The following is a 15,041-nucleotide window of genomic DNA, read 5'->3' on the forward strand; positions in this document are numbered from 1 at the left end:
GGAAAGAGATTTACACAGCTGTGTGTTCTGTATTTTGATGTGAGCTCTTTATCCTTGGATGTTATAATAGGAACTACTTTAAAAAATCTGTTATATATGAAAGTACATGCACATGCCACAAACTGAAACAGACCAGAATGGTACAGAGTGTAGGGTAACTGTCTCCTTCTCCCACCCATATCCTGTTCCCCAGAGACATACCCGTTTCTTAGGTATCTTTCCAGGAAATGTGTACACACGCACACACACACCCACACACAAACTTATGGATATCTTCCATATCAAAGTACACTTCCTGAGCTCTACTGTCTATTGAGCACAAGTCACCAGGAAGTCACACGGAGTGAGAGGAGGAGGAGAAGGTTTAATTCTCTCACAAATACAGACTCACAACTTGTCTCCCTGACTATGGTTTCTCCCCGTTCCAATTCACCCTGAATATGCTGCCAGAGCCATTTTCCTAAAATACTGCTTCCCCTCATGTCCTTGCCCAGAGTCTATGATGTTTCCTATAGTCTGTTCCAAAGTTTCTCTGCCTAACTTTCAGAGCTTTTCTTCATCGAGCTCCATGTTAACTATTCAAATACTTATGAAGTATTATTATTACAAATCCTAAATCTGAATGCTCACCTGCAGAAAGGTCAATTTTATCTTTTTCTCCTGGGCAATGTCACTCCGTTTCCCATCTCTGGGCTTTGGCTCACGTGCTTCTCATGAATACTTTTCTTCTCTCTATCTTGAAAAATGTCCCTATAGATTATAGGGACTTGCATTGTGTAGGGAGGGAAACTGAACCTAGAGAGATTAAGTGATTTCCTACAAGTCACGTGCTTATTTTCTGGCAGAGATAAAATTAGCTCTTGTCCTGGACCATCAGTCTTTGCTTTAAACCACACTCCTTAGATCCCAGAGGTGCTGTCATGGATGCACCCAAGTCACCACGAAGCAAAGAATAGATTAAGTGCAGTAAAATACATGATTAGGCTTGTTAATTTCCACCCACGTGTGAAATAGAAAGCGATTGCAGTTCATTCCGGACAGGGTAGACCATGGCACTGTTCAGTCATGAGGTCCCAGAGCTAAGCCACCTTGGAAAGTCCTTCTCTACCTTCTCATCTATAAAATGGGGCTAAGAAGACTTGCTGTGCAAGCTTGAGTGGAGAGGAAAAAGCCTAAGACCTTTTCTGTCCAATTGGAGAGAATGACCTCTCATTGGGATCGTGATAGCCTAGATTTCATTTCTTCCTCTCATTTTCAAATGTAAAGTGTGCAGATTAAAGATAAAATAAGTAAAGTGTTTGGTATAGACTGAATGCTCAATGAATTTAGCCCTGACAATTTGCCCGGCAACTCAGTCCCTCCAAGATTGGAACTTGCCTTGCTTGAGCTGATGAACTCCTTACACCCACTCACTCCGTTCACCACACAGCCTGCTTCCCTCCTTCAGCATGTGCTGCCCCAGGACAGCTTCCTAAAGATCTGTCTGCCAGCAGTTTCATATACCATCTGCTCTAGACACTCATCTCTGCTGCAGTACTCACCTTTTTATTCCTTTACTTTCTAATGCTGAACATTCCCCTCTTTGACGCCATGATCTGCCTACGATGTTCCATCCACCTGGATGCACCTAGATACCTGCAAGCCCTTCCTCCACTCCTACAAGGGCCCTGGTGTCCACAGCTCGACATTTCTCAGTCTGCCCCATTCCACCACCCACCCAGGTCAGAGCTCTGTGCTTTAAGGTTGCATTATGACTTTCATGGGCTGTAGGCACTTTTGTCTTTCTGGGCCCCTTCCTTCACAAAAAGTATTAAAAATTGCATTTTACAACTGTATTGGTATAAAGACTGATTAATAGAATCCAGCCTGGTTTCATTATTGTATATCATTAAGATTATATTCATATTTTTCTTCTGCTTTTAAAAGAAATTAAAATAGTTTTGTGGGCCCTTAAAAGCATCATGGACTCTAGGCACTGGGCCTTCTGTGACTAGTGGATAAGTTGATCCTGCTAGAGTAAGATTCCTTGTGTACAGTTTTGTCATATACTTGAGACACGACAGAGAGGTAGTGAAAAAGAAGACTTAACCCTCGTTGGTGCATCTGTGGTGACTAGTTTCTCACTTCAGTCCCTGATGTCTCCTTTCCCCTGGTTCCTTCCTACATGTGTCTTCTGCAGAGTGAATCCTTTCGGCTCATGTTTAGGCCTCAGCCTGATGTGGTGGATCCCTTTAAGGAGGACAGACCTGTCAGAGCTTGGCGAGGCCGCGGCCTATCTCAGAAGAAGTGAGGCTGAGCTGCTTCTGCTCCAGGCCACGGCCTTCGATGGCCAGACTTGTGGCACCTGCTGGCTTCACTTTATTTTACTGCTTCCGGGCGGCAACTGTCTGATCAGTGGAGAGAAGCCATCAGTTCTGGAGCCTAACTTATTTGCTTGGGGTGCAATCTGAACCACTGAGCAGTTGAGGAGCTCAGGGTGTGGAGGGTAAAGATGGAAGTTTGCAAGGAAGATCAGGAGGCCTGGGAGGCAACCCAGGCCCAAGCCCTGCTTACTGGCCCTACAAGAGGTTTTCTCTTCAAGGAGCACCCCGGTATGGCCCCAGATAAAGTCTTTCTCAGAAGCCTCTTCATGTGGGTAAACAGCAGAGGAGAGCGAGGGGGCTGAGACTGCAGGGGGTTGGTGCACTGGTAGGAAGAATGAAGGAAAAGGCTCCAGGAAAGTGGGAGAAACAGAAGTTGTCCTGGGCCCTCTTCAGGATTTGCTGATGCTGGAACTTTGCCCCCTGGCTGTCTCCTAGGTCAGGAGGGTCACTCAGCCAACACTAAACAGAAGATAATTGGGGGATTTTCTCACCCTGCTGAATAATTTCTTGGCAGTTATAGGCAAGGACAAAGGTTAATGAGGATTTACCCATAAGATAAAGGCTGAGTACTACATTAAAATCTCTAAATAGATGTTACATTTCCCCCCTCTTTCTTTACATGTCTGGGCTGCATGGCCATCTTCTGAATTTTGGTTAATTGGAGACTTAGAGTCAGTTTCACAGTGTGATCCAGCATCAAGCCACCTATATATCTCAATTCCAAAAAGTATTCAACAACACAGCATAAACCCCGACTGAGAGTTGCTCTAGTACTCCGAATTAGTCAACATTAGACTTTAATATGACCAATTATAATTCAAGCCAGTTAGGTAGCACATTCTATTTCCATCATAGACCAGTCCTGGATCAGTTCCCAGTTTCCAGTCATTGGATGTCATTACTGTGATTGGATTTTAGAGTAGCTAATTATAATCCATCAAATCAAATACAATAACAGAACTATCCCTGAGGTCAGAACTGGTCATGCAGAAGCTTATTGCAAATAGTTAGATAATGAGGGACAAGATCCTAGTGGTACCAGAGAGAAAATCAAAATGCCAAAGCATTCGAGATAATTGGATGATACATTTAGTAGAGTCAGCACTGTAAACAATTCCTTAAACTATAACAATCCACATAATTTCTAATTTTTTTTTTTTTTTGGTCAAACAATCCTTCCTCATAGAAATGCACTGACAGCACAAAGAGGAGAGTCAGCAGAAGTTTTTCATCCCCCTGGGCTAGTAGAAAATGGAGTCTGCTTTTCTGAACTCAGGCCAAATGGAAGCTGTGTGATAAGAGTATTTGGCAAGTAGTTTTGGGTTCAAATTCCTTGTGCTTGATGCTCTCTGGCTAATTAGAGCACATCACTTTACCTTACTGAGCCTCAGTTTCCTTATCTTTCAAATGGGAACATATGCTTTCTCTGCCTACCTTCCTTCATGAGGATCAAAGAAGACAATAAATGTGAAAAATAAACACAATGCATTACTATGTTACCTAGAACACTAGAATTGCTGGGTGTCAGGGAGGAAGTGTGCTTTCAGAAATAGAAACAAAACACCATTTCAAGGCAAATGTAAGTGATTTTTATAGAACAAGTAAACCATCTAGTTAAAATAACTACAAAACTGGATACAATATTACTTCAATTTTGATTAATATCATAGAAAAAAAGACTTGAAAAAAATGCTTCAGATAGATAACAGTGGTTATCTCTGAGTTGTTCCATTATGGGTGATTATTTTAAAATGTTTTTCTTTACACATTTCTCTACTTGTAAAGCTGTTTTGCAATAAACACATGTTACCTTTATTTTGGAAAATATATTTTGTCATCTAAAACTATGAAATCATAGAGATGAACCTCCTGAGCTTGCAGATGAGAGAACTAAGGCCCAAAGAGTTGAGGCATTGCCTTGTATCTTGTTACTAGCAAAGCCAGGCCTAAAATCCAGGTGGCCTGAATCAAAGCCATTGCTGTCTATGTTTCCATCCTTGCAATTATTCATGAGAATTCAAGGAATTAAAAGTTGACTGAGTTTATTTACTTCATCTTCAGAACCATCCTTCTCTGGGACTCGGTCTCAAGTAGGTAAGTGCTTCCAAAAATTCTTCTCTCCCACTGTTTCCAGAGGTGATAAAAGAAAGAGCTAATCATGAAGTAGGTGATGAACATAATTTCTGAGAGAAAAACTGGAGGGAAAAAAGCTCAGCATATAATACAGAGGAAGAATGCTTTAGTGGAAAAGCTCTGATTTAGGAGGTAAATGATCTAATTTCTAGTGTCATTATTCTAATGACTGTCACTAATTAGCTATGTGACTGTGGACAACTCTGTTAATCTCTCTTCCCAGGTTCTTTTTCTAAAAAAAATAAAAATGACAAAAGGGAAATCTGTGCCAGGTGGTACCCATGTTTCTTTCAAGTAATAACACTTGGTTTAAAATGCAGTACCTTAAGCACACACAATGTATGCAAATGGGTGCTTTTCAAAAACAAGCTTATTTTCATAGACATAACACAAAGCCAAATTAGCTTTTGCAAAAAAACCCCAAAATGATCAATATAATTAAAAACAGTATTTAAAATGCAAACAAGTAGAAGCAAACACAAAATCAATCAGATAGGAATACAAAAATCCTCTTGCCCAGCAGTTTGAGTGGTGAGTTGGTTGTAACCAGGGAAAGGGAAAGAGAGCACAGTGTAGGTGGTGATGGTAGGAAAGTAGTGAGCAATGAAATTCTTTTCAGAGACAAGTGTGATGGAAGAGGGGTGCGCGCTGCCCAGCTTCACCTCCTTCTTCCACACTCAGTCCTCAAGTCCTATCGTCCACCTCTGGGGAGAGTGTCTGGCGAGGCTGCCCATCCTGCAGCAGTGAGGCTTGCTAGCTTTTGTGATTCATGTGTTGGGGAGGTGGGATGGAGTTGGCACTACCGCCAGTGCTGTGGCTGCAGTAGGGTCTCCCCTGTGCATCCCACAGCCCTAGGCTCAGATTTTCCCTCTTCCAGCCAAATGCTCTCCTTGCCCCCTCCCCCCTATCTACCTGAGGAGCTGTGAACGGGGATTTCTGTGAGCTTCTGGTAAGACTCACTTTCCTTTAAGAGACTCTTTCTTATTCATCTTCCCATAGCAATCTGCCTCAGGTGGGAGAGGAGTTGAGAAGCATCCCAGCGAGGCCAAGATAAGCTGCCTCAGACGTTCATAAGAATTCTGGCTCGTTTCACCCAAAGCCTCTTATTGGTTGATTGCTTTGTAGACGGCTGCTTTGCTAAGGCTTGAGACATGGGGTTGAGGAGGCAGGGGGAGAGAAAAACAATATATGGGGAAAAATAATATGAATCATTTATGCTGTATGACAGCAATCATCCATATTCTCTCTCCTCAATTCTCCCCCCTCCAAGTCTACCGTATAATTCTCTTAGCAGGCTTTCATTCCAAAATTAAAAATAAGGTCTAAAGAAACCCTGACGGACAGACATGGCCACTAACCTAAATTTTCACTTAGTTGTAACCAGACCTTTCTGAGGGAAGTTTTTCGGAGGGAGCTGGGAAGGGTGAGAGCACCAGGCCAACCACCAAGTACCTGGGGCTGTGAGTGGGAGGTAAATGTGGGGATTGGGAGAGGTGGGTAAGGTTCTGGCAGGTAACCGTCTGGTAGCAAAATGTTCCCAATCTCCACTTGCTGAAACGCTTCTTGCTCCTAAACAGTCCTTATGTAGGTTTATCTTCAGGGTGAGCGTTCATGATCTTATCTAACTTTGCAACTTCCTATATTGGTGAAGCCAGGTCAACGAGCAGACTTAGCAGAAATGAGACCATGTCCATCAGTATGAAAGTGTCCAATGTACATTTCCTACAGGGACTGTAGTTAAATATCCATTTTTTTTCCCTCTGTAGGGAAGGAGAAATGCTGGATTCATGATGCGAAGAATGCTTATGTTGAGGCTGAGATTAAAGGGGGTGGAGATGATGGCAGAATAATTGTTGAGACAACAGATGGAAAGGTAAAGAAATCTCTGTTTCAGCCCACTGGTGACTAAGTTCTCTATTTAATAATTAGGTGTGTCCTTTCTCCAATTGTTTTGTTAAAAACCTGGGGTAGGAGATGCCACTGATACACTTTAGAAAACTCATTAATCTTTAAGAAGCTCCTCCACTTAACTATCAAAGATGTAATGACGAACATTGAAGAATCAGAGTAAACCGGCTGCCAGTGGTCAAGCTCATTGACTCTAGAATGCACAACTTTTTCCACTTCTTCTATCGTATTTCAAGTTCTTTTTTTTTTTGGTAGGCGGGCCTCTCACTGTTGTGGCCTCTCCGGTTGCGGAGCACAGGCTCCGGACGCGCAGGCTCAGCGGCCATGGCTCACGGGCCTAGCTGCTCCGCGGCGTGTGGGATCTTCCCGGACCGGGGCACAAACCCGCGTCCCGTGCATCGCCAGGCGGACTGTCAACTACTGCGCCACCAGGGAAGCCCTCAAGTTCTTTTATTTTATTTTATTATTTTTTTTGTGGTACGCGGGCCTCTCACTGTTGTGGCCTCTCCCGTTGTGGAGCACAGGCTCCGGACGCGCAGGCTCAGCGGCCATGGCTCACGGGCCCAGCTGCTCTGGGGCATGTGGGATCTTCCCACACCAGGGCACGAACCCGCGCGTCCACTTCATCGGCAGGCGGACTCTCAACCACTGCGCCACCAGGGAAGCCCTCAAGTTCTTTTTTAAAGGTGCCTCTTGGAGTAAATAATGACCTTAGGAACTGTGAAGCAAGCTATGTTTGTAGGATCAGGAACGAGTGGGATAATCTGAATAAAAATAGAACAGTGTCAGAGGAACCAAGAAATGGGAGAATGGTCAGTAATGTCAAACGCTAGAGAAAGAGATTTAGGGCTTGGAGAGAGCCTTGGACTTCAGAATTAGGAGGTCACCTATGACCTTTGAAAGAGAAGCTTAGGTCAAGTGTTGGGGCATAAGTTAGACTGTGAGAGGTCATAGAGAGAATGTGTAGTGAGACTGTAACAGTCCCCAACCCCTTCTGCCTGTCACCAAGGTATTCAGAGCAACAGGGCAATATTGTACAGACAGCCTACTCTCAGAACCTTTGCCTTGCATCACTGACCTCACGTGCCTGCCAGCTCCATGGCAGAGAATTGGGCCCTATTTCTGCCCTGACTTGGATGAACACTCCATTATAGATTTTACAGATCATTTCCTGCCCATATGCAATTCGCCAATCTCCTTCCAAGTCTGCCCTTCCCGACTCCATAACAAGCCACATCCTAAAACGAACAGGTACGATCATTATCAAGAAAGTTTGTCTTTTTCATGCCCTTATCTTTGTATTTAGACAATTTATGATCTAAAGCATTGCCATCTGAATTGTAAAATTCTGGAGGCCACTCAAAAACTACCTCTTATGGTGTCTTAATATGCCTTCCTGATGGTGTCTATACATTTAAAAAATCACAAGTTAGGTAGATTTTATATAACTAATTGATGGAATTAAGGGCAGAACTTGGTCCTTATCAATAGGAATATACATATTTAGGCAAGGGAAAAATTCAGAATGTCTTAAATAAGGAAACTAAGGGATTCAATTATTTTCTCCCAGTCTGTGTGTTGTCTTTTCACTTTCTTGATTGTGTCCAGTTCAATTTTATTAGGCCTCCAGATGAGAAGTTTGTTCTTCTGAGCACATTTTTTAAAACTGCTGTCTTTTTAACAGTATTTATGATGATCTGTGAATATAATGTGGATACAACTATGAAAGAAATCATAGGAAGAAGAACATGAAAGCAACACGTTAATGATATAGAAAGAGGAGTCTAAAGGTGGGTGGCTTTGTTCTGCTTGACCTTTCACCATCTAATGGAGGTCCCATTCCCCCCAGCCCCACTCTGGGGCCAGCATCTCCCTGGCTCCAGGCTCCCTCCTCCTGATGTTAGAATTGACTACACTTCCAATCACCTTTGGTCTTTGTAACATTAACAAAGGCAATAAAGCCAGTGGGTGGAGAGTAATACTTAAAGTTGGTAACGAAAGGAGAGAAAAATAGAATCAGAGCTGAGGGGAGGTTAGATCAGGCTAGATCATGAGCAATATAATGTGTGTTCTCTGGGGCAATCTCAGTCTGAGGAGCCATGGGATCAGGGCACTGCAATTTAGAAAATTTTGATTCAACAAAACCACTTTTAAAAAACTTTATCTTCAGGCAAGGAGAGAACGTGAGTCGGAGGAACACCTGTTTCTTGGAAAAAACAGGTTGGTTTAACTTCCTCTGGCTCCATCCTCTAATGAGGCACCTTTTTCTTAACTCCTTGAAAATTCTTCCCAATGCATGGCAAAAATGAATGAGCATAGAAGAAATAGGGGAATATATCTTACATTTTTCTCCTCTCTGCAGAGTCTGAGTGTCAAGGAGGACGAAATCCAGCAGATGAATCCCCCAGAGTTTGAAATGATTGAAGACATGGCAATGCTGACTCACCTCAATGAAACATCTGTGCTGCATGCCCTGAAGAGGCGCTGTAACCATTGGATGATCTATGTATGTGTATATGCTTCACTACTGAAACAGAATGCCGGCATCACATTGGCGATGTCCCAGCCCTCTTTTGGGTGAAAAAGATATTGAATTTAAACATACTCATGTGAGAATAATCCTTGAGAAATGCCCACTAGGAAGGGACATTATCTTAGCGTTTCCCCAATTTTATTTGGTCAGTATTCATATCCCTTCCCACAGGTTTTCATCCTAAAGTAAAGGCATGAGGCTTGGAGCATGATAGACCCGTGTCCAAATGCCACCTCTGTTTCTCACTAGTAGTTTTCTTCTCGAAGTCACCTTATCTGTAAAGTGGGATAATAATGTCTGTCTCTCCATGGTAGCTTGAAGGATAAATAAAAGAATGTAAAGCATGTAGTTCAGTGCCTGTTACCTAGTTAGTGCTCAATAAATGGAATAATTTTTTTTCATCATCATTAAGTTGGTGATGATTGGTTGCTCAGCTTCTTTAATTCACTCAGAATCTATTCAGCAGGAGCTGCACTGAGCAGATGATGGCATTTGGGACCCATTGCTATAGCAGCCTTGCCATGCAGCCAGCTTGCTCCTGGGAGCTCTGTTTTACGGTGTGACTGTCTTTGTTTCCCTGAGATGCTGTAACAAAATTACCGCAAACAGGGTGGCTTAAAACAATAGAAACTTATTCCGTCACAGTTCTAGAGGCCGGAGTCCAACATCAAATAAACTCAGCAGTCACACTCCCTCTGGAACCTCTAGGGGAGAATCATTCCTTACCTGTGCCAGTTTCCAGTGGCTTTTGGCATATTCCCTGTGGCCGCGTCACTCCAATCTTTGCCTCCATCTCCACATCACCTTCTCCTCTGTGTGTCTCTTATACGGTGATTAGCTGTTGGATTTAAGGCCCATCCAGATATCATCCTGAGGTCCTTACCTTAATTACACGTGCAAAGATCCTTTTTCCAAATAAGATCCCGTTCACAGGTTCTGGAGATTAAGACGTGTACATATCTTTTGGGGAGCCACAGTCCAGCCACCACGCTTTGAGTGACCCACATGAGCTATTACCCCAGTGCCTTTAAGCATCAGGTTACTAATCTTGCTGAGGCACAGATTCCCTTTGGGCCTCAAATGCCTGAGAGAGGGTTACCCAGATCAACAAGGCTTCTGTCAGCGTCCTCCTTGTCTTCAGAAGTTGTGTGTGTGAGTGTGTGTGTGTGTGTGTGAGACAAGTTAGAGGTTGACAGATCTCCCAGGGGAGAGGTAATCCCAGGCCCCCTTGTTACTCTAACCTGGTTCTGTCTCTTCCTATCAGAAGTCCCTACTGTGCAAGAATCCAAAAGCTCTCTTTCTTTTAGTTCCTTTATAAGTAAATATTCGAGCAAATGTTACCTGACGTTGAAAGAGCTGACAAACCTGGAAGTATTCCTAACCTGTTTTTGGAAATCTTTTCTGATCTTCTGTCAGATATATTCGGGTCTCTCCTGTGTGAGCCTCAAAAGTGGCTTCCAGTAACACAGAGCAGAGGCAGCCATCTACAAAGGGAAGAGGCGATCAGAGGCTCCCCCTCACATCTTTGCTGTGGCCAATAATGCCTTTCAAGATATGCTTCACAGTAAGTGGCTGCCCTACAAAATGAAGGGTAAAAATATCTGATCTACTTTTTCTCCGTGTCACTAAGAGGCAGGTAGGTGTTGTGAGCGGAGCATGGCCTTTATAGTTGCCTAATCACTTGAAGCCTCCGCTTCCTTCTGGATAAAACGTGAGCAAAATAGGGCCTACCTCCTAGGGTTATGGGGACGATTAGCTCGCATATCAAATTAAGTGAGATAATGCCTTGAAAGTGCTCAGCCCAGTGTCTGGCCCAGAATGAGCCCCCTGTAGATGTCAGCTTTTATTACAAAAAGTACCTGCTAGAATGTCTGGCACAAAGAGGTTATTCTGTAGCTATTATTACACCAGGCTTAATAAAAGTCTTAAAATAGCGATATGTCAACCATTCGTCATTTACTGTTTGTATTTGGAGCAAGGAGAGAGTGATAGAATTTGTATGATCTTATGACTGGCCTACATAGAGTCAAGAGAAAATCTATTTTACTTTGTACCATTGAAATGGTATTTTTTCTAACTGTATACAGAGCAAATCCTTCTCCTCGTGTCTGACTTCAAACTGTAACCAAGGAAATTTTGAATAAGTTCGTGCCAATACATGGCAGCTCGGGTAGAAGAATGATCTGACATTTTCCTTTCTTTTGTAGATCGAAAGAATCAGTCTGTACTCTTCACGTGAAGTGTTTGCCTTGCTTTTTCTTTTTGGCCAGCAGTGAGTGTTTCAATCGAAGCAGACACCTACATTTCACTGGATATGAAACATAGATTCACTGCCTTTGAATTGTTGTTCTTTAGATACCGAATACATTCTAGGCAAGAGTAAGACAGGAAATTGTCATAACACTTTAGTCAGTGATTAGCCAAATATGGTGCCAGCTAGGCTGCCTCCCATTTTAGAAGATCCTTTGGAACCTGCGGTGCACATGCTGGTCTTAATCATTTTCTCGATGAAGAGAGCTCCCTGTCCAAATAATCATTTTCAAAGTTCTCTGGTCTGGCTAACTGGGCGGAAAGACTGAAAGTCCAGTGGGTATGACCACAGAATAGATAACTTGCTGTTGTGAGCAACCAGAATGGGGCAGGCCAAGGTACATTAAGTAGTGGGAACTAAAAGTTGGTGAGGCTTAGAGGGACAAGAAAAGGGAGTGAAGAAGAAGGATGGAAAGGATTTCACTGATACCATATTGTATGTTAATTTTGATGGGAAGAGCATTGGCTGGCCAGGTGAACTGTCAGCCTGGTGGTTGAGGGGAGAGGCTGGGACTCTAGAAGCAGTCAAATGCTCAAATTCTTGCTCTTTCTATGCAGTGAGGATGCCGCCATGTGTGTTGGGCTGTCCATTGGCTTCAGCCATCCCCAGAAAAATAATAGGTCTCCGAATCTTAGAGCTAGTAGGGTGGTTAAAGTTCAGCCCTTTGTAGAGAGGATAGACTATTTTCTGGAGTTTCAGGCAGATAAAGGCAGGCCTTGATCCTACGATGCTTTGGGTGAGAGGCTATAAATTCACCGTTGTGTTCTCTCCACATTACAAAGTTAGCTGATTATCAAAGGTAAAAGGGAAATCTAAAGCTCAACTTCCTGGTAGAATGTTTGGTAGGTTCTCTTCTGAGGGACCTGGCCATGTGATGGTAGCCTTCATATGTGACGATCTCTTGAACAGTTGGTGGTGAGGAGACCTATCTCTAATTAGCAAAGATACTCTTCAGCTTTTTGCTAACAGGACCGTGAGGAACAGGCTTCTTATTTTTATAAAGTCTTTGATCTTTCCCTACTCCAGATTTTTGCTCACGATGTTTTTCCAGCCTGAGATGTCCTTTTCCTTCTCCCAAACAACTAAATGTCTGCATCTCCTTCAAGTTCCCTCTGAAGTTCCACTTTTCTATAAAACTTTCCCTCTTGCCTTAGTTTATATGGTTCAAATTATTTATCTTTCATTGCATTTGTAATCTCAACCAGTTAGCTGTGTCATTGAACTGTGTCATATTATCCAGTGCTTTGCCACCATAGCAACCACGGGTGAATCCGAAGAAAAGCCAGTAAGTGTTTATAAATCTTGGCAGAAAAGGTGGGTGGCCCTATCTGCTAATCATGGAGGCTCTGCCCCGATCACTTATGGGGAGAAAGGAGGAAACCGCACCATAGAACAATTTAAAAATTATAGAAAAATCATTTCCCCCATTTTTCCTTTGCCTCTTGGAAGGATCATCAAGTACTCTGAACCAATAATCCGAAAACATTAAATTACATAATTTGTTTCAGATCTGCTTCAAGGGGCATTTACTGGCCTGCTCTTTGTTGCTTGGACCCTCTGAGAATTAGCTTCTTAAGATCCAAACCACCTTCCCCCAAAACTAGGGTTACCAATGCCTTGAATGGCCACTTTTGATATTTCTTAATATTGAAATATCTTCTTTGTGGTATTTCTTTAGCTGCTGTGAGCTGTCAGAATCCCTCAAATACGTACCAATAGAAAGAACTCTGCTTCCTCACTAACTTCTGGACCAAATCCCAAATGCCCAATGGATGTACACTCAACTGCAATCACATTCTAGGTTCTGAAAACTTTACCTTCTCTTTTTCTCTAATTATTTTAATCCTTGGTAATTTTTGCTTTAGCTTACTTTGTTTAGCTCCATTAACAGGTTGATGGTAATAATCTGAGGATACCTAGACCATGAGAGTCGGTATGTAAAATAAGATTAGATAATGCTGAGCAAAACTCAAAATCAATGAGTTACTGAGCTGTTGGAGCCTCTCATCTATGTCTGGCATTGCTGCTTTGCTTTTTCCGTATGATCCTAGATGTTTCCTGCTGTATTTGCAAGATAAGAAGTGTATCAAAATAGCAATCTAGTCCAATTTCCACACCATGGAAAGTTTCTTTTCCAACCACCACATTCCTGAATTTGATCGATTCCTCTAGGTATCATTGAATTCTATTATTCACTAGACATTACTTCATTTGTGTGTACATTTTAGGTTGTTTTGTGTGCATTTGTTTGTTTGGTCTAACCATTGAGCCCTATGATAATACATAACACAATACATAATACATAAAAGTTCTGTGAAAAATTTTGCTTATATAGCCCTTTTATTTCTTTAAAGGACAGTAGACCCATAATACATAGAAGGAATATAGTATTTGTAAATCTATAAATTCTTAAATACCACCTACTATAAAATGCCCCCCATAAAATGTATCTTTGAGGCTGACTGGAAAAAAACAAAGCTATGTTGCAGTTTAGGTGCTAAGTGGTCATTAGGACTCTCTCAGTGTAGGTGACCTGCTTTGGCCCATCAGCCTGAGCCAATATGATTCAAATTCAAGACCAATAATACCATTTCAAGTCACTGCTTGGTATGAACCTCTAGGTTACTTAGGAATAATAGCAAGCAAAAATGTAATTTAATAATGCCGCATCTGCTGTATTATTTTTGGATAAATTTCCAGGTGTGAGGATTGAATGGGAAGAGAGGCAGATTAGCAATGAGGGGGAATATATGGAATGAAGTTTGGAAATAGTCTATGGTATTTGTTGTTTACTTTGGTAAAATACCAGTTTTCTTTTCCTACTCAGGCCAATGCCAACCAAAAGAGAAGGATTGCAAGTAAATGAACTCCCTCCCACATATAGTCATGGGGCATCATATATTGTCAATCTTTCATCATTTTTTTTTTTTTTTTTGCGGTACGCGGGCCTCTCACTGCTATGGCCTCTCCCGTTGCGGAGCACAGGCTCCGGACACGCAGGCTCAGCGGCCATGGCTCACGGGTCCAGCCGCTCCATGGCATGTGGGATCTTCCCGGACCGGGGCACGAACCCGTGTCCCCTGCATCAGCAGGCGGACTCTCAACCACCGCGCCACCAGGGAAGCCCTCCCTCATCCATCTAATTTTGAGTTACCATTCCAAAATAACCTTTCATCACCAAATTTGGAAGTAGTTTTTGGCTACTGGTTACCAAAACAAGAATGAGGTTTGACCTGGGTATGGAGGACTTGCCATATTACAGAATTCTGGGAAAAGTTTCATCAGCTGTATTTCTCTTACCTGTATCCCAGGGGACTCTACAAAATCAAATCAAATGAGTGAATCCTGTCTTGGAAGCATTTGGAAATGCCAAAACCCTGAGAAGTGACAACTCCTCTCGCTTTGTAAGTAACATGATTGAGTAATACATCAGAGTCTTTAGTTTTTAGCAAATGGTAAAATTCATGCCTGAGCACACAGATCCAAAATAATTTTTAGAACATCAAAGAAGGTTATTGATTAATGGTCATAATATTGTTAGATTCCTCAAGGAAGTCCACCAGCTTCATCATTAAGACAATTAAAACTACATAGAAATATGTGCTTGAGAAGCTTCTGCGGTTTGGTCAATTTCAGGAAGAAAATATTTATCTTAATAGTGTCAAATTCCTTTATACTCCCAGTAGGGAAGCTCATTCAGCAAATTCTAATGTTTTATATTTTAGTACATTTTACAGATCTGTAAATACTTTCTCCTTCATAATTTCCTATACTTCTTGTAATAAGTCATTTT

The 15,041-nt window shown here is 42.3% G+C and overlaps 1 protein-coding gene across 1 annotated transcript in view; it reads left to right on the top strand.

Moving 5' to 3' along the window:
* Window positions 1-1,590: 1,590 nt before the first annotated feature.
* The window catches only part of MYH15 (myosin heavy chain 15), a 171,445-nt gene continuing 157,994 nt past the window's right edge, over window positions 1,591-15,041 (top strand). The window contains 9 exon segments of the mRNA XM_065875875.1: window positions 1,591-1,721; window positions 2,180-2,328; window positions 6,263-6,369; window positions 8,767-8,910; window positions 10,354-10,501; window positions 11,145-11,172; window positions 11,563-11,594; window positions 12,454-12,533; window positions 14,560-14,652. Coding sequence (XP_065731947.1) covers window positions 1,591-1,721; window positions 2,180-2,328; window positions 6,263-6,369; window positions 8,767-8,910; window positions 10,354-10,501; window positions 11,145-11,172; window positions 11,563-11,594; window positions 12,454-12,533; window positions 14,560-14,652 — 912 coding nt within the window.

This window comes from Phocoena phocoena, chromosome 4 (genome assembly GCF_963924675.1).
Source record: "Phocoena phocoena chromosome 4, mPhoPho1.1, whole genome shotgun sequence".
NCBI lineage: Eukaryota > Metazoa > Chordata > Mammalia > Artiodactyla > Phocoenidae > Phocoena > Phocoena phocoena.